The 24,753-nt window shown below is 30.4% G+C and overlaps 1 protein-coding gene across 3 annotated transcripts in view; it reads right to left on the reverse strand.

Moving 5' to 3' along the window:
• Positions 1–24,753, reverse strand: part of LOC145249619 (uncharacterized) — a 156,806-nt gene that overhangs the window by 90,626 nt on the left and 41,427 nt on the right. For all 3 annotated transcript variants that reach the window (XM_080111346.1, XM_080111348.1, XM_080111347.1), the window contains exons 2-4: positions 20,517–20,673; positions 11,665–11,692; positions 5,689–5,809 (exon numbers count right to left, since the gene is read on the reverse strand). In XM_080111346.1, the coding sequence (XP_079967472.1) occupies positions 5,689–5,809; positions 11,665–11,692; positions 20,517–20,673 (306 nt within the window). The remainder of the gene's footprint in view (positions 1–5,688; positions 5,810–11,664; positions 11,693–20,516; positions 20,674–24,753) is intronic.

Raw genomic sequence — 24,753 nt, forward strand, 5'->3', positions numbered from 1 at the left:
GGCTTGGTGTATTCTTCAAAATGTGCCCACAGATACTTCACAGTATAAAAAAGTTAAACTGCGGTCGATATTTTAACTTACAAATTTCTATGGAACTTGTTATAACAAGTGAGACATATTTTGTGAATTTTTTTACTATTGTCTGTCTTTAACATTTTAAACATTTTTTGCAGTTAAACTAATTTTTTTTTAAAAATATATATCTAACAATACCATTGTCTGCTCTCCGTTATTCCAAGACAGTTGATTTAATAGATTTTAATATGGAATGATAAGTACCAGCAACCTTTATAAAAACTTTTTGTATTTTTGTCTTCGATATTCATTCGCCTTAACTTAAGCTACTCTAATCAACCAGCAATACTAAAATAACATCAACTCAAATATTAAGTCTGGGAAAGCAGTTACTAAATTCCTCCTAGCATTGTGGTGGTAATCACTTAACCACAAAGTTAGGATGGTCCCAAGACTGGGGTGATGGACCAGAAAAAAACATGTCCATTAACCCCCAACATTGTGCTTTTTCTAATTAATGCATTCTTTATCATTTGATCATGGTATAGCGATCATGCAATGTTCAGGTGGTTGTGTGGCTGCAGCAAACTGGAAAAAAAGACCCCATCAATTATGCTTTATCAAGAACTTGGCATTGATGAGGAGATTTAGGATGCTATACATTCTACTAGATGGCTATGTCATATACAGCATACCACCTCTTGCATCAACTCCATAATGGATTTGAATAGCATTGAGTGTAGTAGACAGAGTGTAGTACATAAAAAAAAAACTAACTGGATGCAACCTGGTTGATGTCAACCCTCGGACTGGGCTGCATGGATGACAAGTAAGAGATATTGCTTAATGTTAACTACCTCGAAATCCAGAATACACCCAAATACCAAAATTGAATAAAGAAAAAGCAATATGAAAATAAATTTTTAGATGCAAGACATTTTTTTCCATACCATGTTGGAATTGGAACCATTAAATAGAATAATTTAATTAGTTATCCTAAATATTTTGTTAAAACCAAAAGCTGTTTTATGTATTAGTTCCTGTTGACAAGAATTCTTCACTAGAACTTTGTGATTGTTACCTTTCTTATGTTACCTCTTTTGGATTTGGCTGGTTCTGGTGATTTTGGCATTATCTCCACCTCAATTCAAGTCATGTATTACAATAAAGTTCTAATGAAGATTTCCAATCAAGGGAAGTAATGCACATAGCACAAAAAAGAAAACTTTACTTAAAACAAATGTTTTGTTTGAGAATTTATATTTAAAATACACAAACCCAAGAAATGATTCATTAAAATCTTATTTTGCCATGCAATAATTCTATTGCTACTTTTGAAATAACAATCTTAAGTAACTACAGTAAATTACGTTTTCATAAATGTAAAACTGTCCTCAGTCATAGGAAGAAATCCTTACAAACCAAGGCAATTTTTATGTTTACCAAGCATGAACACCAATGTGGAATTCAGTAATGGCTACACTTCTCACAATAAGTCTGACCTTGTATCATGGTCAATTTTGTGAGGAGGAGCAGGTAAATAATTACAGAAAGTTAATTCTAATTTCTAGCTGTGTCTACTCTGTGTTGCTCTGGAGTCATGAAATCAGGTTTTGTTTGTTGCTTAAATAAAATTTTGCAAGTTAAAATTACTATTATATCATTTGATCATTTAATTGTTAATTTAACCAAATTGCTACTAAACTATAATTCTTTTAATGAAAGTAATGCTATTTTAAGTTACTGAATGTTAACCGCTTCCAAAACTTTTTATTTAATACATGGAAATTCGTTAATTTTAAAAGCCAGAGATTACTTTTTATTTAATGATTTAAATGCCGTCACATTGCTTTCAAATTTTAAAGAGACTTTTTTATTTTTTATTTTTTAAATAAAAGATTAATCTGACTGGTTAAAAAAAAAAACAAATGCATAATGGATTAAAAATTTTGCAATGTATTTTTGAAAATTTTGGTTTAGTATTTCATGCTATTGCATTTTGGAGTTTAATAAATATTTAATAGTAAGTAAATAAGATTAAAAAAATTTGCTGTGCGAGTGATATAGTGGAAAAAAACACGCACATATAAGTGGTCACAATTTTATTAAGAAATTTGTTTCCAACAATAATAAGTCTAACATAAAATTATAATCATTTATTATAGTTACCAAAGATTGTTATCGCAAAAATAGAATTTTTATATTCCAAAAATATCTCAGCCGCAGAGAGAAAATATTAAGCCAGGAAAAAAATAAATAAATAAAAAACCCAAGTATAACATTTAAAGAAAATAAAAACATTTAAGATTGTTATTGGGACGTTAAGGGTAAAGAAAACACTAGTTTGGTTCATATTAATTTTAGGAAACTTCCAAAAAAAAAAAAAAAAAAAAGTGCTGCTCAACAACTTGTTACATAAATCTACTTTAAAGAACAAATTTTTTGATGTTTTCAACATGGATGCGTTTTATTTACACCTTTACTGATACAGAATTATTTTGACCGCTGCAATATGATTGAATATTTTACTTACAAAAATATTTTGCCTTCTTATTTGGTGGTGATGGTGTGTGTGGAGATAATACAGCCCACCCTGCTCGCCAAACTTTTTTCACCACTCCCCAGAATATATATATATATTACACACGCACTGTATATTTCAGCGTATAAGATGACCCTTAAAGTTCAAAAATCATCTTTAAAAAACAATATTTCATAAGATAGCGAGTGTTGCAATCTCTAGCCTAAGTTAAACATCGTTTTGTGATTTAGCAGGTCTTATACAACTGATATACAATAAATCTAGTAAAATTGTTTCCAATGTTGTACCTTGACGGTTGCCTTACATGCTGAAATATATGGTATATAACAACTTTTTCATAATGCATCAGTAAAAGTGTTGAAAATAGTAAAATTGTTGAGAGAAAAAAAAAAAAAAAATCACTGACAGTAATTTTTTTGTTAAATATATATCTAAACTTTGGTGTAATTTTTTTTTTAAAAAACTACAACTAAAATTATGCATAATTTGGAAGTGTTTTTTGTCCAATACGTTGTTTCAATATAGTGCTGAGCAGCATTTTTTTTTTTTTTTTTTTTTTTTTTTTAAAGAATTCCCTTAAAGTTATTGTTAACCAGGATGTTTTTCATTAACAAAAATCAATATTTTAAAACTTTGCTCCAAATAAAAAGCAAAATTACTTTTAAAAAAAAAGATTAAATATTTATGACAAATTACATTTAAATATTTTGTGGCACTGAACAAGATTATTTTGTAAACATTTAATGCAAATATTTAATATTTAAGAGCTCAGCATTAATGAGTCAAGTCTATAATTTTTCTTGGACCAAATATTTTGACCCCTTTTAAGATAAGTTAACAATGGTGCTTGTTGATATTACAATCCTCTAGTAAATAGGATTCTAATTTTATGTCATGAACATTTGTTACTGTATAGAAATTTAATAGTTAAAATTTTAGTGAAAATAAGTACTTGGTTTTATTTAAGATTGTTTTCATATTTTTGAAAATTGTAAAGATTTTGAATGTTTACATGAGGCCAAGATAAAAAATTAAGTAGAAACTGACAAGAAAAGATAACTAAATCGAATTTTATTCTGAAGCTAATGTTTTAGTTTTTTCACTAAAACTTAAATACTTTTCTACACAATAAGTTGTCATAAAATATAATTAGAATTGTATTCACTGTATTTATTGAGAATTGTTGTCTTGAAGCACCAAATGTAAAATAACTAGAAAAATTTTAAAGCCTACTTCAAAAATTTTTTTTTTTTTTAAATCCTAATTTTTGATTTAAGTTAAAAGAATTTTTAAAATTAAAAAATGATATGCTGCATGTTCATTTAATAGTACAAATTTGTTTAGACATTTTAAGTTCAATTAAAAGTATATTAAATATTTTTGCTGGAGAAATAAAATTTAGCATAAAATGGAAATAAAAGGAATTTAAATATAAAATGATTTCCATCTCCATCTTTACAGTAACTTTTCTATGTGATAAAAATAAAGACTCATTTTCTCATTGCTGTCAAAAGCTCTGTTTAAAATGATACAAAAAAGATACAAATTAAGACTACAGATTGGACAACACAAAAATCAAAACACAAAATAGAATGCAACAGAGAAAGTTCTACATTTCTCAACTTGGATAAAAAAAAAATCTTAATTGTGAGGAAAACATAGTGTTCTATATTAAAGACCTGCTTATAATATGCAACTGAGACCCAAACGCCTATCTCATACCCACCCTTTTAAAAAAATATCTGTTGCATGAAATTTAAGTTGATATTTCAAATGATATTTTTAATAAAAACATTGCTAAAATTTTTTTATAATTATGTCTAGAGTTTTTAAATGCATTAACATTTAATTTATTATAAAAAAAAAAAAAAAAAAAATGAAAGCTTTTACCAAATAAAAAAATGTTACAAAATTAATGTAAAAATACTTTTGTAAGAAAGTTAATTAATGTCCTCATTAAAATTACTAATATAATTTCTAGTTTTGAAGCATAAAATATTACGTTTGGAGCAGTTTTTTTTTTTTTATTGGGGCAAAAAAAAAAAAAAAAAAAAAAAAAAAAACTTAAAATACTTTTTAGAAAAAAAAAAGATTAATTTAATTTTTAGTTATTTGTTAATGAAAATAGCAACAGATCTACTTTATGCAACATTTTAAAAAAATTTAAAAGCATATCTTTACATAGGCCTTAAGTTATACTTGTACCACATTCACTCAGGATGGATGGAGCCAGCTCCAAGTGAATTCACTGTATCAAGAGTCAAAGCAGTCCATCCAGGTCTGTTTAACCATTCCTAATTTCATCACCACACATCAAAGACACAAGGACCAATTGCAGCTTCCAAATCAGCTTTGAAGTTCTCAGTTGACCATAACACTTGTACCATTCAATAAGTGGTGTTGGTGCTATTGTCTTGTGAATTAGGAGTTGCTAGCTGATGAAGTGCGTGCTCAAATCATCTGAGCCTCTTGATAAGTACTTCCTCAAGTTTAGGAAGCTTAACTCATGCATGAATTGTGGTATTTGAGACATGGTTGGAGTGCTGAAGACACCACTGACCAAGGACTTCCAGCCTTTGAAAGTCAGATACTCACAGGGGCCAGGTTTTGCACCCATAAAGAAAAATTGTTTGAACAAGGGCCTGGTAGATGCAGCATTTGGTTGTTAGCTGGATTTCTTCAAGTTGTAGATCTCAGACTAGGAGGCGTTTAATATAGAACATTATGGAGCAAATAAAATATACATGTTTATCAAGATACTTGGAATAATTATTTTACTTTAATATTTAACTTGATTAAAAGAATTGTAGTGATCTATCAATTTAATGCAAGACAAAAAATTGTTTATAATAACAAAATTAAAATATACAGAAATGAAATGTTTGATATCAGCTTTTCATATTTTAATATTAATGATTCTTGCTTACATGTACAAAAAAATGGAAAAATCCTTTTAACGTTAGTAAATATTAATCCAAGTTGTGTAATTTTAGAATGTGATAACTTTTAGACTTTTTTTTTTAAAGACATCAAATACAAGCAATTGTGTTGCTATACTAACAAAGACACTAAATAGAGATAAGTTGACTATTGAAAAAGAACCATGGCATCCATTAAATAAACACACATACCGAACCATGAAGGTTTGCAACTGATGCTCGGTTGTTAGCTGCTCGAGAAGATGCTGCCACATACGCCAGATATTGGATGACTTTCTTGGTATTTTCAGTTTTTCCTGCTCCAGACTCACCTCTAAAAAAAAAAAAAAAAAAAAAAAATGTTTAATCATTACGAAAAGAGGTAGAAGAGACCTATTTCTAAAAGTTTCATATTTTGACTTTTTTTTTTTGTGGAAGATAAGTTTGAACGTCCACATTTGTGGAAGAAAAAGTTTTTAGAATCCACATCAATCCACATTTCAGATTTTCCTCAGTCTCATCAGGAGGATGTGTTTCCATGTTCAACAACAAATACCAACTCCAACACTGTTTCAATGATCTTTTTCTTTCATCTTTTTTTCTGGCAGTGTCATTGTCTTTCACATTAGTGGCTGCCGATGGAGTTCACAGTGGCTCACAAGTACAAAAAATAAAATAGCTCAAAACAAATTCAAAGGAAACAAAAGACTCCAACATTCTGTATATGTTTGTTGGAACTGTAAGTGCATATGTGGCAAGACTCATTCTTTCAACATAAACATACCATTAGAGTATACTCTTTTGTAAACATCTCCCTATACTGTCTAGATTTAATCTTCCTGAGGTCATCAGATGTAAGATTGTCTTCGAAACTTACATTACACATCCATCATATCATCCAGACATCATTTCTCTTCATGCAACACATGTCATCAATGTTCACTATCCAGGTATTATCACACTGCATGTACACATCTAATAAAGTTTTTTCTTTGTCAACAATAGCAACGCTCTGCTGGTTAGTAATAGAAGTTTCTTAAATTTATTCAATTCATTCTTAATTCTTACAATTACACTAACACCTGCTCCAACCTGTGCTCCAACAATATCACTAAGCTAACAAAACTTTAACAGCCTCAATCGCTTTACCATCCAGATAAAATTTTTTCAGAGTTCTCATCAATCTGCATTGTTTTAAACTTCTTGCACACAAATTGGTTATCCTCTCTTAGCATAACAAACATGAAAAATAACTTTATCTAACCCGTATTATCTAAGTCTTTGTCGTCATTTTTTTCTTTTAATCATTTTCCAAATTAAAATTTATTATTGCATTGTTTGGTCATCAACTTTTCTTTTCCAACAACTTAAAGATTAAAATAGCATATTTGTTTATAAAGTGAAGGAAATGCATTCTGGTAGATTTAAGTAAATTTTTTTTTTGTATTTTTGATTTCAATAAATCAAGTAACAGTCAATAAAAATGCAAGTCACATGCAGGTGTAAATACAGGCATATAAGTTATTTTATTATTTTTAGAGAGATAATGTTTTTCATTTGTTAGTGTAATTATATATACATTAAATAAAAAATATGCAAGACATTTAAAGTAGTACTAGTTTTATTACTTCATACATTTTATTTGTATAAAGTTAAGTACGTTCAAATTATCAAATTTGAAATATAACTACTAGGCATAAGGGTGGATAATGTGGTCTATATTTCATTTTCTGTGAAATTTTATTAAGTATTAGACATCAATGAATACATATTCCCTAAACTTAAGCTTTAAAATATTTTACAGAATTTTAAGTAACATAACATGGGTACAACATCCCAATTGAAAATTCAAATATTTCAAATTTGATCCATAAACAATAAATACCAATTAAGCAAGATTGCCTGAATTTCAATTTCTTCTTAAGACACCTTAAGTCTTTAAAATTCACATTTTCTAGAATCAAAATCGTAATGAATTTAGATCAAAATCTGAATAAGTATTATATCTTGATTTTTAATCATATAAGATATAAAAAGTGGTGCAAAATTATTCAGTTCAGAAATTAATTTTACCTTTCCTTCTTTTTTAAAGTAAAGCAATCTACCATATCTTATTTGAACTAGCCACCTTTGCAAAAGCAATTACATTGCCTTAATCTAAAAATCTTAACTTTCAACTTGTATTAAAGAGACATATAGCCCACCTAAAATGCATGCTAGCAGAGGATTTCCATTCCGCTCATATGGAAATTACAATAGAGATACAAAAGAAATTCTTTAATTACCATCAATGAATTATGAAAAACTTTTGAAAGTTTCAGCGTGACTAATAAAATCAACTTCATGAGATATTGAATATAGAATATTCTACAAATTTAGAAGTGGGTGAGGGTTCTTTCAATTTATTCAATGGGCAATTCATAATCCATTAATTAGCATTAAAAAAAAAAAAAAAAAAAAAAAAAAAAAATCAAGGGTGGATCTCAATTATCAACTCAAATATTTTCTTAGAATTACTTTTCTAATATATATTTATTTTTTTTAAATTTGTGTTGGAAGAGGGAGATTCTTGAAATAATCATAAAAAACGACAGTGAATTACTTTCATAAATTAAAAAAAATATTCTTAGTTTAAAGGAGACCACTCTCCTAGATTGAGAAAATTTGAATGGATAAGTGTTGGCAGCCATGAATACCCATGTGATTTAATAAAGACAATTATCTAAACCTATCTCGCAGCCAGCTATCCTTATAGGGAGGTAAATAAATAACAAATATAATTCTACTGTAGACTCATTGTTATTTTAAAAAAACAAAAAAAAAAAAAACAAACCTAATATTTCAAATGTTTTGTGGAAAAGTTTCAAATTTTATAAACTTCCCAAATCTAAGGAGTCTGACAGCCATACATTAGACTAAATCAAAATTTAGTTGGAGTTATTTTCTTTTACAGATTACAGAAATTTGGGTTCTTGTCCAGAATTCCCCCATATATATGTGTGTGTGTGAACTTCGACTGAGGTTAAACAAAACAAAAAGACTGAATACCAAATTAGTATACTGTTCTCACACACCAGATAAGTGTATGACTAATTTTCACCCAGCATTGTGTAATTATCACTTGTCTGTAGCTCTATTGCTGATTTGGTATCTACAGCTCTTAACTTCTCAATTTAAGATCTGTAAAGGATTTTGAAAAGTTTAATTTACTGCAGTATAGTTTGTTTATTTAATTATTAATTAAGACATTTTGTGAAAGAATCTTTTAATCTCTTTATAAAATCATTGGATGTAAGCAGCGTTCAAAACTTAATCTTAATGAAGATTAGCTAAGAATTTTAAAACCAGAAATTATATTCTGTTCGTATTCCATTAAAAAATTATTAAGTTATAAATTCATCTGCACCCTCAACCGTTAAAAGATTTGCAAACAAATCTGAATGCATTATGATGGATTAACTTTGTATTAATGTTTTTAATAGGATTAACAATGTTTTATTTTACACTACACATTATTTCAATAAAATTGATTAATAAAGACAAAAATGTGTATGTCAGAAGTGAGGAACACATATCTACACAAGAATTGATCACAATCATTGTATTAAAACTATCAAACAAGTTTGAGTGTTTCTTACCTATATGTAACATTGATAAGTGCACATTCATTATGTATTGGATGGCTTTTATAAATTGACATCCAAACTAACCTATCTCAAATGACATCTTCAAGTTCATCTTATATTATCAACTAAAACAATTTTTTTAAAAGTCTATAATAAAAATGAAGCAGGTTTAGTGGTTTACATGTTTTGTGAGCCTGTGGATAGCAGACTTTCTATAGATCAGATGTTTAACTAAGGGGGGGGATAGAAAAAAAAATTGAAAATATCTACCAAGAATTTGGTTTCTCTATGAGAATAAATGTAAATTAGGGTTCATACTGAAAGCAACCTACTTGAGGAAAGTAATGTCCTAGATTGTCTGTAGATAAGCCCTTTTAAGTAGGCACTATCTAACTTATCTTCAGTGGAAATGAGTGATCCGGGTGGCTGAACAGGATAACAGATTAAAGTCAGACTTATGGTCAAAAGTACATATATTCCAGCCTATGGGCAAGTGAAGCTAAATAGAGCCAACTCTCCAGGCATGAGGCAGAATTGGATATCTGAGAATCAGTGTGTGTATGTGTACCTCTCTAAGCAAGGTGGACCCTTGAGACTTTTACCTAAATAATTCTTGAACTTATATTTTTATTTGGTTAGGAAGCTGCAAGTCTTGTTCAGAAAACTAGTACCATTTGTAATCTAAAAAAAAAAAAAAATAAATAAATAATAAATAAACCTCTCTTAATTGCTTTTTAAACTGGAGTTGTGGTTTTGTGCAACACCAGGTAAGCTAGTTTTATTAATATAGAGATTAAAAAATTAAGCTTGAAAATAATTGCTATTTGAATAAAAGTAACCAATCAATTTGGTCATTATAATCACTATAAATTGTTTTGCAATAGTGGTAGAATTCAATATTTTTGTTAGTTTTAATGATGATGAACAAATTTGTTTAGGAAAAATTTGTTCAAAATAATTTACAGCAGACATAATGCAATTTTAATTACATAGTCTCCATTTTATCTGAAAATCAACAATTAATTGCAAATGATTTTTCATCCTGAGATGCATTTAGTGTTCAGTATAAGTATGATAAAATTATAATTACTTGTTTGACACAAATATTCTATTTAATTTCTGGATGAGAATGACTAGACATATTTAAAATAAAGTTTCAAGACATTGCACTTCAAATTGCTTCCGCACTCACGATATTCTCCAGATCTGACCTCTGACTACTGGTGGTTTACAAACCTCCAAAAAATGCCCCAAGATTTAGCTGTATTGAAGAAAGGATATTGAAAATTGATATGTATCTAGAAGCTAAAGATAAATTATCCTACAAAATTGAATTGTTAGGCGACTGTTGATGATTAAAGGCAAATATTGACTAAAAGTTGCTTAGGTAGGCCTGAGGCCTATTGAGTTATGTATTATGTTAATGCTAAATAACTTCAAATTGAATTCTCATTTGGGATGTCTTAAATTCCAACAATCTGAAAATATTTCTTGCATTTTAACTGCAACAGGCTTCAGAATATTAATTCTTTACAACAATTAACTATTTAAATGTAACAATTTTTTAATGGATTCAAATTTGAATAAAATTAAAAAAAAAAAAAAAAAAAAAAATGATGCAATTTAAAATGACTCATCAGATTAGATTTTAATGCAATCTAATCAAAAGAGAATTTAAATTTGGAACCATTTAAAAAATATTTCTGCTTAGAATATAGTCTAGTAATTTCTGTAGAATTCTAAAAATTATAGAAAACAAATTTTAAATATTAAATCAATGAACTGGTAATATCCAGTATAGTATTAGCGCTGGGTGGGTTAAGCTGGTTTCCTCTGAAGGAGGAAGTTTTTAAGGGAATATCAAATTCACAAGTGGTAACACACTCATATATCCCAGCCATGGGATATGGTATTTCCAAATGGTCACCCATCTGGTACCGATTAGGCTCAATCTGGCTTAACTTTGGTGATCTAGCAAGAACTGGTGTGAACATGATTATAAACATGTTAGACTTCACTTTATTCATGTAAATTAGTTAAATGCGTGAATTGACCACACATGCCAGAAAATATCTGAAAAAAAATCCCGTAAATTTATAAGTTGTTTGGCATATTTGCAAGAATTTCATAGTTTCCAATTTTGAAATAGTATACCATAAGAATTATAAAGGCAAACTATTTAAACGTTTTCATAGATTACCTCACTTGGTTTTAATGTATAAATTTCTTGCTTTTTGATAAGATATACTTAAATGTTTCCGATTTTGAGTTCTTAACTTTGCAATCTTTCGTTTAGTAAAAATTGTTTTCTTTTTATAAAAGAAAATAGCCAATTATGCAGTATAGAAGTGTCCATTATATTTTACAAAAGAAAACCAGACTAATCCAAGTTCATTTTTCCACGCTGAGCTAAAATAAGTTTTTAATTAAACTTTATGAAGAACTTAGAATTAATACAGAAGTAAAATCTTTGGAATTTGATCACAAAGTGCAGATTTTTCTTATTCAACCAAGAATAATTTAAATAAGATTCGAAATATAAGATAAAATTGAAAATACTTACGTGCACAAAATGGACTGATCTTCTCGATCTGAAAAAGAAAAACAAATTGGAATCTTGTTCAATTTATTTTTAAGGCTAAATAAAAAATGTAAATTTCAGATGAAGTTTGTTAGTCTTGTTCATTGCTACAGATCTTTGAAAGCAACTAGCAGAGTGGATGCACACCAAACTCAATGCACATCTGTTCACAGAATTCGAGTTCAAGACAAATCAAAGTTCAAATTCAAGTGCGATCCAATAAAAAAAAAAAAACTTGAGTCATGTGGAAATAGTAATAAAAGTTTTAATTACCATAATGTGTCTCAAAAAGATAATCTGCTTTAAATTTCTGAATTGGCAAAAAAACAAGTTTGTAGCTCATCTGGAACCCATTTGAGGTTATTTTAAAGTTCCCAAAATCAAAAATATTTTCTATTCATCAAAAATGACAGTGTTTTACACTAAACCAGAAACCACAGTAAAAACCCGAGTAAAAGTTTATATTTGGTTTCAAAGTACAAAACTAAGATTGTGTTTTTTTTTTTTTTTTTTTTTTTTTGCCTAACAGAAGTTACAGTGACTTTAATTGAATAAACATCTTATTTTCAAAGAATCACCTCAAATTTCAGGGTATTTTTTTCACTAAATTAGGACAAATTTACACAAGATTTATAAGGTTAATTAAAATTTAAAATGATTTTTTCACAATCTTACAAAATGCTAATGAATTTAGTATTTTACATTAGAAAATTGTTTTTATCATTTCAATGCACCATACTAGTTATAGCTACTCAGTGTCGCCTGGAGACACTTTAAAATAATTTTATCTATTTTATTTCTGAAAATTGATATTGAAACTTTATAATACAATTTAGTCATTAGATTGTTAACTGAATCAATTTATTGGATGTAAATAGTTTCTAAAACTTCCAATTTTTTAAATACATAATGATTTGCTAAAGATATTAAAATCAGAAATTGCTTTTTATTTGAAGGTTTAAATGCTTCTAAATTTCAAAGGGTCAGGAAGTAATTCATTCTCCTGCTCACATATACACATTTACAAAACATTAAAATGGGTTACTTGTTTAAGAAATCAAAATCCATTCTGGTGGATTTAATTTTATAAAATTTTCTGAATACAATTTAAGAAAAATTTGACATTATTCTATATTTTTTTTATTTTAATAAATAAAACTAAAATAAGAATTATCAATGTTAACACTCACACAATGGAAATAAGTTTAATCAATATACCATATTAAAATTAAACTATTAGCTACCTTTAGTTTCTTATTCAAGCTTTGCATTCGATAAAACTATGTCCAAAGTTTCATAATCCAAGGTCAATTTGTGAAATCGACCATATATTTTTTATGCCAGATTTTTCATATTATTTGAACTACTGTTCTTGTGTTCCTGCCAATGTAACCCCAAATCTTAAGTGTATCCTGTCAAACTGAAATTTGTATGGAATTTTGAACTGAATCTTTTATTCAATCTACAGGAATAACTATCAGCCATGACTGAATAGGAGTTTTGATTGGTAAGTGTATTCTTAGTATTATCAGCACTAAGGATTGACTCCCAAGAAGACTCATTTCAAAGGAGTTATTTCTGAACACTTTATCCCTTCAGTCAATTCCAGTATTAATTTTAGGGACCTTAAATTTATTGTTTTAGATACGTAATCTTACTATAATTGCTTCTAGCCAGCTTTTATTATTTTAAGCCCCCCACCACCACCACCACACACACACACACACACACACTTTGCCATAACATGGTCAGATTTCTTCATTCTTTGTTTCAACAATTTTCTATAAATCGCATCTCGATTTAACAATCCCAATTACATTTAGAAATATTAACCGAGTGGCAGATTCAATATAAACTTGACCAGAAACTTATTTCGAGGAAGGAGGAAATCAGAATAGCAATGTGCTTATAGTAATATTGTGTTCTAATTTGTACTTCAGTTACTAGATATTGAAATTAGAATGCGGTATAGACAATGGAAGACATTTAAAAGAGAATGGCAAAACTGATAGAAAAAAAATAAAATAAAAAAAAAAGTAAAAGTTACAGGGAGAGATTGAAAATTTTAAATGAGTCTACCTCATAAAAAGAATGTGAAATAATAAAATTAAAAATTGTAAAATAATGTCATTTCTAACTAGGATGGAGATTTCTAGTCTAATCTGGAAGTTTATTGTCAAGGTAAACTTTAGAAACTAAATCTTCCGGGTCTAGTTGGGTCTGATGCATTGTTTTATTGAACATCCTTTTGTGACCTCATTTATGGCATCATAAATGATCTTTAGACGGTGTTATATTAAACAGGCTTTGGTGAATGAAGTACTCCTTTTGAAGTCAGTCTTCCCTAATTTATTTTAGCTGTTTTAGTAGATGTAATAGACACGATCCAGAATTTTAGCAATATATAAAATTAAACAATTGAAGTTTTTGCTAACAGAACAATTTATTTTTGGAATAAGTTGCTAGATCTGATTATAAACAGCAATAACAAATTTTGAGGTGGAATTAGATAAAATCAGAAGTGTTATTAAATATATTTTTTGAGAACTATTAGATGAAATATTTGAAATTTGATCTGTATATTGCTTTTGTGTAAACATTCTTTACAATTTTTTTGTAAAGGTTGAATGGAAAAGAGTTTATAAAGGTAGATTGTTAAAGAGGCATAAATAAAAAAATATTTAAAAAATTTAACAATCATGCAGTTATAGCTAATAGCTAAGAAATCCAAAATAAAACACTTTGTTTAGTTACTTTCACTTAGCCGGACACAAATCCAGAACCCTTAAAATATAATTAAAAATAAAAATGAGCCTACCCTAATCTAACTGGAAACCACCTATTTTTTTCCCCCCCAATTATCTTTTAAGCAACAAACTCAATTCAACTAAAGACCTAACCAAATTGCTAGTCGAAAACGTGCCACCACATGTAGCATCCAAAAAATCACTGTATTACAAGAATAAAGATATTTAGTCTTTGCTCATTGATAACAACACTACTAGTTGCGCATGAAGAAAATCATAGGAAATTAAAAGGAAAGTTGTGGTATTTATATAACAGCAGTAGTATGTTAAGATGATTTTGTTTGAGAATGTCTTAACTAGTATGGCCACGTTGCCATTGTCAATCATCCAAAATGCTCCAAAGTGTATCTCACATTGATGTTAATGGCTTAAATCCACATCGTAGGTAGCTTAGAAAATGGAAAGAGTCGGTTGATGATGACCTGATCTTGGGGGGGGGGCTGCATAAATGAAATGGCAACAGATAGATGAATTGGAAATCGTTTATGAAACATCTAAACTGAAACACTAAACAAGACAGAAAAATGGAATTTTTCATCTTAATTTTTTTTAAATAGAAAATTTCTTTTTGCTCCTGCAGATTTAACCAGTCATATCACAGGCAGGGCATCTGTTCATTATTTTTTCACAAACAGAAAAGGCATCCTTTTCTTTGTAGTAGACAACAGTTTTTGTGGTGTGACCCTAAAATCAGACACTCCCAATCACTTGAGCATCAAACAATAAGTAATAAGGCTGGGCTGCCAAATTCCAAAGAATAAGTCTGGTTATAATCAGTTTCCAAATTAAATATTTTATTCTCAAAGTTTTTATGAGGTGAATAAGTAATACTAATCAAAACAATGAAAACATCACATATCAATACTAGATCTAGATTGCAGATCTCAAAAGACTAAAGTTCATTTCGTCCTCAATACCCAAAATTGGGATGCAATGCAGAATTATCCATTTCAACTCTTGAGGAAACTTTGCTGGTTTGGCCACATTGTGTGCCACAACCTAGGAGAGTTCATCCATGAAGCATTCCAGGATTGATGAAGATTCGCCATCAAAGCAGACATTGAACCTATCTGTGGTCCACATGTCAACGAGATTCAACGCTGGTTCTGGGATTGACTGCCATCTTGGCAGCTGCAAACCATGTATGCATTCATTCAGGACACTGTGTTCTATAGAAGGAGCTAACTCAACCCATTCTGGATGCATGTCTCAAATTAAAATCATTTCCATATCAGTGTTTTTTATAAAAATTATCTTTATCCATATTGCAGTTTCTATTTTTCAGCTATTTTGACAATGCCTGGATTGGTACAATTCAAGCAATTACAATTACACCTTTCATTCCTTCATGATTTAAATGGAAATATTGAAAAGACTTTTTTTTTTTTTTTTTTTTAACGGCATATCAACCCTTTGTGGATTATTTAATGCCGAATCCAGTTATTTTGGGAATAGTATTCAATGTTGTATCCAGTTATTTTATATGAGATTTTTATTCTTCAAGCTCCTTGTATTTTCAATCGTTAGTTCGTAGCTTTTGATTTGGTTGTTTTATAGTGGATTTTGTCATTTTTGTTCTCTGCCTTGCAAAATATGATTAGGTTTTGCAATGGGAGGGTGAAAAGGATTACAGTATTATCAAGTCCTGTATTATGAATGTTGATAGTGTTTTATATTCAAATTGTCCTCATTCTTAAGGAAGGTTTCTTGGAGATAAATAACCAAAGGATTAAATTTGGTTTGCAACAATAAAATTTCATTGTAATTTGCCTTCAATCCATGGCAATTCCATTGGATTTTCTTGTAATTCATGAGGATTTTTGTTGGTTTGACAAGTAACTTCAGTTTCTATGTCTCCTAATTCCGTAAATCTATTTGTAGTAGTAGTGGCTTCTGTTTGTGGTAATTTCTTTATATTATTTTGTTTTTTGGCAGATGTATTTTTTGTTTGTTTTTCAAGTGTTTTTTTTCACCATGGGGAAGACGTATTAGTGACCTGTGTGGTCTTTCTTTTAACTGATTTTGTTTTTCCTTAGTTTCGTCTTTTTCAGCATCTGCACGACTTGCTGGTGATTTTTGTGGTCTTTCTTTTGATCGACTTTGTTTTCTTGGATGTTCTGATTTTGGTTGAGAATCAGTTTTATTGGTAATATTAGTTGATGATTAAATGGGACGATTAATTTTTGATATGTTTTGGTTTGATTTCATTTATAAATTTGAGCCAGTCGTTTGGTCCCAATTGTAACAATTTGTTTATTAGTATTTCGTATTTGGAGTCTTGATTAGTGATGTTGGATGATATACAACTTGAGGTGACTTGAGAGTATGTCTTTTTCTTCGTGTATCCATCTACTATTTTCCTGGCTTCGAGGAAGGAGATGTTTTTGGTATGTTTTATTGACACTACTTCCTTTTTTTTCTTCCAGATTCTGCATACTCTAGCATAAGCAGGATGGTTTTCTCCACAATTTGCACATTTGCAATCAAGATTACAGTCACTGACAGTGTTGTCTGGATCTCTCTGCCCACATCTGCCGCACACTGCTCGTCCCCTACATGCATCCTCATGGTGTTCAAACTTCTGGTATTTAAAGCACCAAAGTGGGTTTGGTATAAAGGGTTCGACTTTTTCAACGTTGAACCCAATTTTGATTTCTTTTGGGATAGTGGGTTTATCAAACTGCATAATGTAAATGTTTGTCTGATTCTCTTTTTTTATTGTAATTCTTTTAACATTTACTACTCCTTGGTTTTTAAGTTCTTTTGTTATCTCTTCAGTAGTGCACATTGATAGGTCTTTCGATTTTACACCTTTGGATGTATTCAGATTCTTGTGCGGATAAGTTTTGATATTTATGCTGTGGAAAGTTTTCATTCCTAGGAGAAAAGTGGCATGTTTTTCTCTTTCCACTTCCACCAGTAGGGTTTTATTTTTTAAAGTTTTTACATTTTTTGGGTAATATATGTGGATATAATTTTATGTGTAATAAACGGTGATAAGTCAGTTATTTTGGTTTCTTCGGTGGATTCGAATCCAATAAGTTTTGAGGAGGTTTAATGTAGTTCATTATCTGAACTATCAGAGTTGACGTGTTGGCGCTTGGAGTTTTTATACTTGGCCATATATATATTTTAAATTTATTGTTTATGCTCCCCATCCACCTCTGAGTCCAATATTGGTGCATGTTAAGGGGGAAACCCATTCGCCTTGTCATGCCAGGGCTACATAAACAGTATACATGCCCCAAATGGGAGCCATGAGCACCCATATTCCTTTAGTTACACAATCCAAGTCATTTGTGGTAACTTCCGGCATTATACAGCCATGTCATGACTAATCATTTGACACATTTGACCCTAGCCACCGCCTTCTAACACATGGAAAAGAGGGGAAAATATGTATATAGTTTATAGGGGTACAGGGTAGAACTGTATTTGTTACGGTTTAGAGGAAATTGATAGAAAAGTAGATGCGTTATGGCTTCACGTAACTAGCCGATTGAGTGGATAGGGCCCCTTCGACCGCCCGTCTAGCCTTGTACGAGGCCAAAGTGGAGCGTTGCAACTGATATCTTTAATTTCCCTAGATATCAGTTGCTCAGTCACCAGGATCCTTTTCAGAGTCATTACGGGTCGCCACCCACGGCCAACAGGTGGCCCCTTTGAGAGGCTTTTACTCTCTGCAGGGGGATAGTCGGTATATAAAGACATAACTTATCCCTCCCATATTGTAGAAACTGAGGTTTTCAACTCGGTCACTCAGATGTGCTAACCCAGAGAGATCTGTGGCTTTTACTAGAACTTAACGCATTCAATTGTGGAAAAAGGATGCATATCATACAATAAGAGAAGTTATACATTAGAGGTAAAACCTTTTTGTATCGTTACTTTCAGTCTTCCCCTGATATACCAAAGCTATTTTACATGCCTATTATCCCCAGATGAGTTCAAACAACTTTCTAATGACTAAAATTAAGGAGTAGAAAGTGGAATTTGGCTTTACTTTCGGCTGCCTTGTATCTTGGCCTGCTTTATTTTGTGTTAATCCTTGCATTCCATGAACAGTAGTTCTGACAAAAAAGTAAGAATTGCTGTTTTCTGGACCACCTAATACTAATTGTTGATTAGTTCTTGACCTTGAAGTATTTTTATTTTAGTTTCTTACAACAAGTGACTTCATGCCTTGTCTGGCGCAATTTGCATAAAAAACCACTGAATCACAAATTACCTCATTGCAGCTTGAGTGGTTTATCACCTCTTGCATAGCAACGTCAAACAATTTTTTTTTCTTCTTCCAACTTCCGATTCCATCAATTTGGGGCCTAGAAATCAAACTTTACCTGATCACCCACTCAAAAAGAAAATGGTGTAGGTTAAGATCTTTTACCCAGATTCTAAGTGAGCAGCATGTGGCATGTCCAAACCATTGAAGGAATCTTTTCAATAACTGAACCAGCAGAACCTTTCAATTTTTTAATTGTACAACATCTTGGTAGTAGATACATCATCTACTGGAACATTAAATTTCTGACCTGGAATAAATTTCATGCAAGATTTATGCTCATGTTCATTTAAAAGTTTGAGATTATGAACATCAAGTACCTGAAACAATCACTAGAGATTTTCCTTATCCAGTGATTTCGTTTCTCTTCCATTGATCCCGATGCCATGTTGAAAATCTAATTGATGTGATCCAGGATGATCTTCATAAATTTTTGTCTTCTATTGTTTACAAATTTGTTAACTTAATAAAACTTTTAATATTTAACTTTTTTCTTTTCTAGATGGGGGTGAGATCAGTTGCTATTTGATTCTTGTTTAACCATAAATTATATGGTAGATGCGCCAAGGTCATTATGAACTGATTTCACTGCAAGTTTTAAAATCATCAGACCTACATGATGCCTCCTCTCAAGAATGAGACAACACAAAAACTGCAAACTAAACACAAGACAAAAAAACTATATGTAACCTGAATGTTCAGCATATCCCACTTTTAAGGTTTCCGCCAAGATAGATCTGGTTACTTCCCAAAACATAACTCCATAGAACTAAATATTCGAATACATTTTAATATTCCTTTGTTTCATGAATTGGCTCCGTGTGCACGTGTATAATATATTATATAAGACGAACTGACGAACTGCAAGCACTTGTTCCCCCTCGACGTAAATATCCCCGATAAACAGTTAAATCCCACCCCTACACAGAGATTCCTAGATGTAAGAGAGCCTTATACTCCAGTAGTTTCTTCCCCAGGACAGCTAGACTTTGGAATTCCCTTTCGTGTCCCTGCTTCCCCAACTGTACTGACATGCAGAAGTTCAAGATGCTTGCTGCCCAACTCCCTACACAGTACCCCTGATGTCTATGTCCCTGATAGTAACCACTACAACAAAGTGGCAATGTGCCTTGTTTGGGGTGAAAATGTAATAATAAAAAAAAAAAAAATCCAACACAAAGTTAGTCCTATCTAAGAAATTTATTTCAGCCTAGTGCGGGACTCAAACAATTCAGATCTATAGCCGACTTAAAATGATCAACTTAGAGCCATAATATGTATTAATTGGAGAGAGGGGAGCAATTTGAGAGGAGATTATATATATATATTAAATTCGAAGCTATCAAGATAAAAAGTTCAATATACTAGATTGAGCAATTAAATAGGAAAAATTGATAATGAAAAATAAAATTGAATAAATTACAATATTTATTGATCAATCAAAAAATCAAATTATAAAAGATGAATTAATATAATTCATGAAATTTTATTTTCCAATTTTTTCCTATTTCTCTCATATATATATATATATATATTACACACTAAAAAATGTAATATTACAGTGTTGAGTTTGAATTATAATTAAAGATGAGAACAATTATACGAAAATAAAAAACATTTAAAACATATCCGTGGAATTTACACAATCTCTCAGGTTTAAGATTGTTGAAACGAGACCTTAAATTTTTTTATATATATATATATAAAAAAAAAAAAAAAAAAAAAAAAAAAAAAAAAAGACTTACCTTGAAGCATACTTCGATATGCTGTATCTGTGATGGCAAATACATGAGGTGGTACTTCATGACGTTTCTTTCCTCGGTACAGTTCAATTACTTTATCTTGGTATATAGGTAATTTCTTGTAAGGATTCACAACTACACAGAAGAGTCCCGAATATGTCTATAAAGAAATATTTATAATAAGATTACACAATGAAATAAAAATTTAGTCAAATAATTTCAGTTTTAAATATGAAAAATTTCTGGAAAGGTAATGAGAAACATCAATATTTGTAGAAGCTGTTAATATTTCAAGCAAAATAAACCTTTTTTAAAATATGGATTGCATTGGGCGATCAAATAAACAAATATTGCAAGAAACTAGTAAACCTATATTTCATGAAAAAATCCTGGGTGTTTGTCCAGACTTCCCCTATATTAAAAAACAGAAAAAGAAATTTTAAGTCTTTGATATACATACCCATGATGAAACGAAAAGGTTACATTCCAAAAATCATGTAAATTGATCAGTTTTATTGTTAAAGAAAATTGTTTTGCACAATTAATGGAAAATTGTAGGCATTACAAGGCTCATCTCAAGTTAGAATTGTGTAGTTATCTGCCTTTATTTCTTCAAAATGGTAACGCAGAACTGTCCCTTTTTGTTTACTCATAAAATCTGATTTAACCTGATCAATTTATGATTTTTTTGAATATGACATTTTCATTCAGTGTCACCATAAGGATTTAAAAAAAAATTTTTTTTTTTAATATATGTGAATTTAACAACTACCAAATCCACCACTCTATAATAAAGAGTGCAATGCGTGTCCACTGATTCAATTGAAAACAAGTTTACATACATCAAATATTTTTCTAGAGTAAAATTTTACAAGGAATCTTATGGTATTTACATTTATTTGTTTGGAATCACCAAAAACCAAATTAAAACTGGAGATGGGGCCTGAGTAAATGACTGTAAATGACAAAGTTCTGATTCTCTCTCCTCTGATCTCGAGCGCGTTGTTCAGTGGGGGAAGACGTGGCTGATTACCTTTAATGCATCTAAAACCAAACTCCTATCCTTACATCATCAACGCTCTGATCCTCATCTGGCATCAATTGGGATGGATGGCTCTCGTCTGGGAGAGGCCCCATATTTTAACAAGCTTCTGGGTTTGACCTTTACTCCTGATCTGAAATGGAACACGTACATCAAGTCTGTTGCCAAGGTCGCTGGAAGGATGGTGGGATCCTTCTACCGCTCCAGAAGATATCTCACTACTGATGCAATTCTCTATCTATATAAAAGCCAAGTACGTCCAAGGATGGAATACTGCTGCCATATCTGGGCAGGAGCTGCTAAAAACAGCCTATCCTGCCTTGACAGAGTACAAAATAGACTTCGTGGCTCAGTGGGGGATGCCCTTTTCTCTACCTTGCAACCTCTCTCCCACAGAAGGGACGTTGCGAGCCTTTCCTTGTTTTATCGTTATTTCCATGGCAGGTGCTCGTCTGCCCCCCCCCCCTCGCCAATCTTTCACAAAAAACACCAGTCTAGCCGAATCCACTGTGAAAAATTTCCCCCACTCTTTATCTGTGCTTAAATTAAAACGTGGACTCCATGAACAAAGCTTCTTTCTTAGAACTGCATGCCTGTGGAACTGTTCCGGTCTGCCTGCTTCCCACCTGACTACAACTTGGATGTCTTCAAGTCCAACGTTAACAAATTCCTAATGAACCGCCCCCTTAAGTAAACACTTCATCAAATCTCCACACTAACATAATGTACTTGCAATAACCCTTATCCCTGAGTGGCTTCCGGGCCTTGATAAGTGGTGACCACTGTGTAAAAAAAAAAAAAAAAAAAAAAAAGTAAATAAGGTGACAAAAATGTTTTCTGAAGAAACAATAGTGTCAAAATCTATTCATTTTAATATTTTAGCCATGTGATACATAGTTTGAACATTTTTCTTGCACCTGGATAATGCCATTAACCACATCTAGCATATTACATTTAAGCAAAATTTAGGATTTTATCACACATAAAAGTTCAATTTATGCTTTGATTCTTGTACCTCCCATTACCACTTTAGCAATGACTTTCAAAAGCTCAGACTCCGCCGGTTGGTTTGCTAGTCAGTTTTTCTGGGTAAAATCTACTTATTAACATAAAAACTTGACATTTTTTTTTCCATAAAAAAAGAAACGGAAACTAAAAATGTTATGTTCCTATTTTTTTTTTTAATATTACAAAATTGTAAGCCAGTAATTTAATAGGCAGTTTCAAAAACATGTTTTTATAATTCCCTTCAAAATTAAAATAACTTAAAACGAGAAATGCTCAAAAAAAAAAAAAAAGAAAAAAAAAAAAATGTCAAAACAAAAGTGTCCTAAGTTATGCTTAAAATGGATTGTCACATGTTTTAAATTCCAATCATCACATTTATATAAAACAAGTCTTTATCTAATATGCATGGTGTCCATTTTAATACTTATATGTATAGCTCTCTATTTGCGTATAATACTAAAGCAGGTAATACTGTACAGTGAAGCAATAGCACCTGACAGAAGTATTAGTATTGTTGGTAAATACAGTAGAACCTCAAGATACAGCATTAATTAGTAACAAAATGCAGTACAGTATATAATACACATGTATATAATCAAATAACATTATAAATAACACCGTAAGGTGGGGCTAATACCCTAACTAGGGTCAGAAAAACATTATTTTCGACATTGTAACCTGAAAGGAAAAAAAAAAAAAAAAAAAAAAAGAAAGTATCCTAGGACGACCATATCCTGAAGTTCTACTGTACAGAGAAAATGAGTCTTGTTCCAATGTTTCTAAAAAAAAAAAAAAAAAAATATGCTTTTTAAATGTATTTTTTTATGGAAATCGCTCTAGACAAAGAATGAAGCCATTTGATGTACGGAACTATATATCACCCAACATGTTACACAGTTCTGTTTTGATTGGTTGAACAGCAAAATATTTGCAAAAATCAGATTTTTTATTAATTCAGAAAAAAGTCTTTCTGCTTTTATCCCTTTTCTATAGATTAAATAGTATTACTACTTTATATTTGTTTTTGTTGATGTAAATAATGCAGTATTCATATCTGGAGTTTTATATTTTTATTTTTAACTTAAACAGAGAGAGATAAAGCAATAGACAGAAAATTATTAAAAACTGGGGCACTTAATTAGAACAAATGATTTTTAAAATTCAACCCCAGAACTAAATTACGTTAGAATGTATTTTGATTTAACAGAATCAAACTATTTAAAAAACGAACGATGACGATTCATAGAAATTTACTTAAGCAAGTATTATTGTTAAAACTTTTGGGGAAACAAATCTTTATTCACTCAACTTTAATATAATAATAATAATAATAATAATAATAATAATAATAATAATAGGCGTATAATTTGTGCTGGCAAAGTATATTTATGTTGCTGTGTGTGTATATTTGCCAAATGACAACTAAGCACCAGCAACTAAGTTTTTGTAAACAAGATTACACCTTTTTTGCCCCAAGGAATAGTATTAATTTTGTCCTCGGATAGGGGTACAACATGCATATACACTAGATATTCTTAAGCAACAAAGAAACAGTTACGAGAAGACTTATAAGGAACTATATCATTTTGCACTTCATCCATAAAACTATACCACCTCCCTTTTTTTTTTTTGCGTTCACATATGTGCATATTCAATTTTTCAGGTAAGGCTCAAGAATGCACTTGGTAGTATTGTTGAGCAAGTAAAGTGACATTAATGGAAGCAAATTTTGGTCAAATAACCAGTAATCAATGATAATTTCTGTGAATTCTAAGTCGAACTCCCAATATTTCTATAATTTTCAAATCTTACATAAATACATACAATTTTTATATATATTCCTTAGCAGAGAGACTTGATGTTGCTCGAGATTGAATGATGATCAACAAATATTTCATATTTTTATTGTCATCGGAATTGTAATCACCCATTTTTCAACCAAATCGATTGACGATTGATTGCTTGCTGTAATTGGGGACCCATCCTGGTGCACCTGAAGGAAGCTTCACATGCCTTTCGCAGTGACTAAGTTCATAATACATTGTAGTCTACATTGTACTGTAGAGAACCTGTTTTTATAAAATCATTTTTTATATATAATAGCTTACATTAAAGTTTAAAATGCAAAAGTCGAGTATCATTGTGCAATTGTGCTTTAAATAGAAACATTCATGTTGAACACACCCCTGT

This window comes from Euprymna scolopes, chromosome 28, assembly GCF_053919585.1.
Source record: "Euprymna scolopes isolate OS-2025 chromosome 28, ASM5391958v1, whole genome shotgun sequence".
NCBI lineage: Eukaryota > Metazoa > Mollusca > Cephalopoda > Sepiida > Sepiolidae > Euprymna > Euprymna scolopes.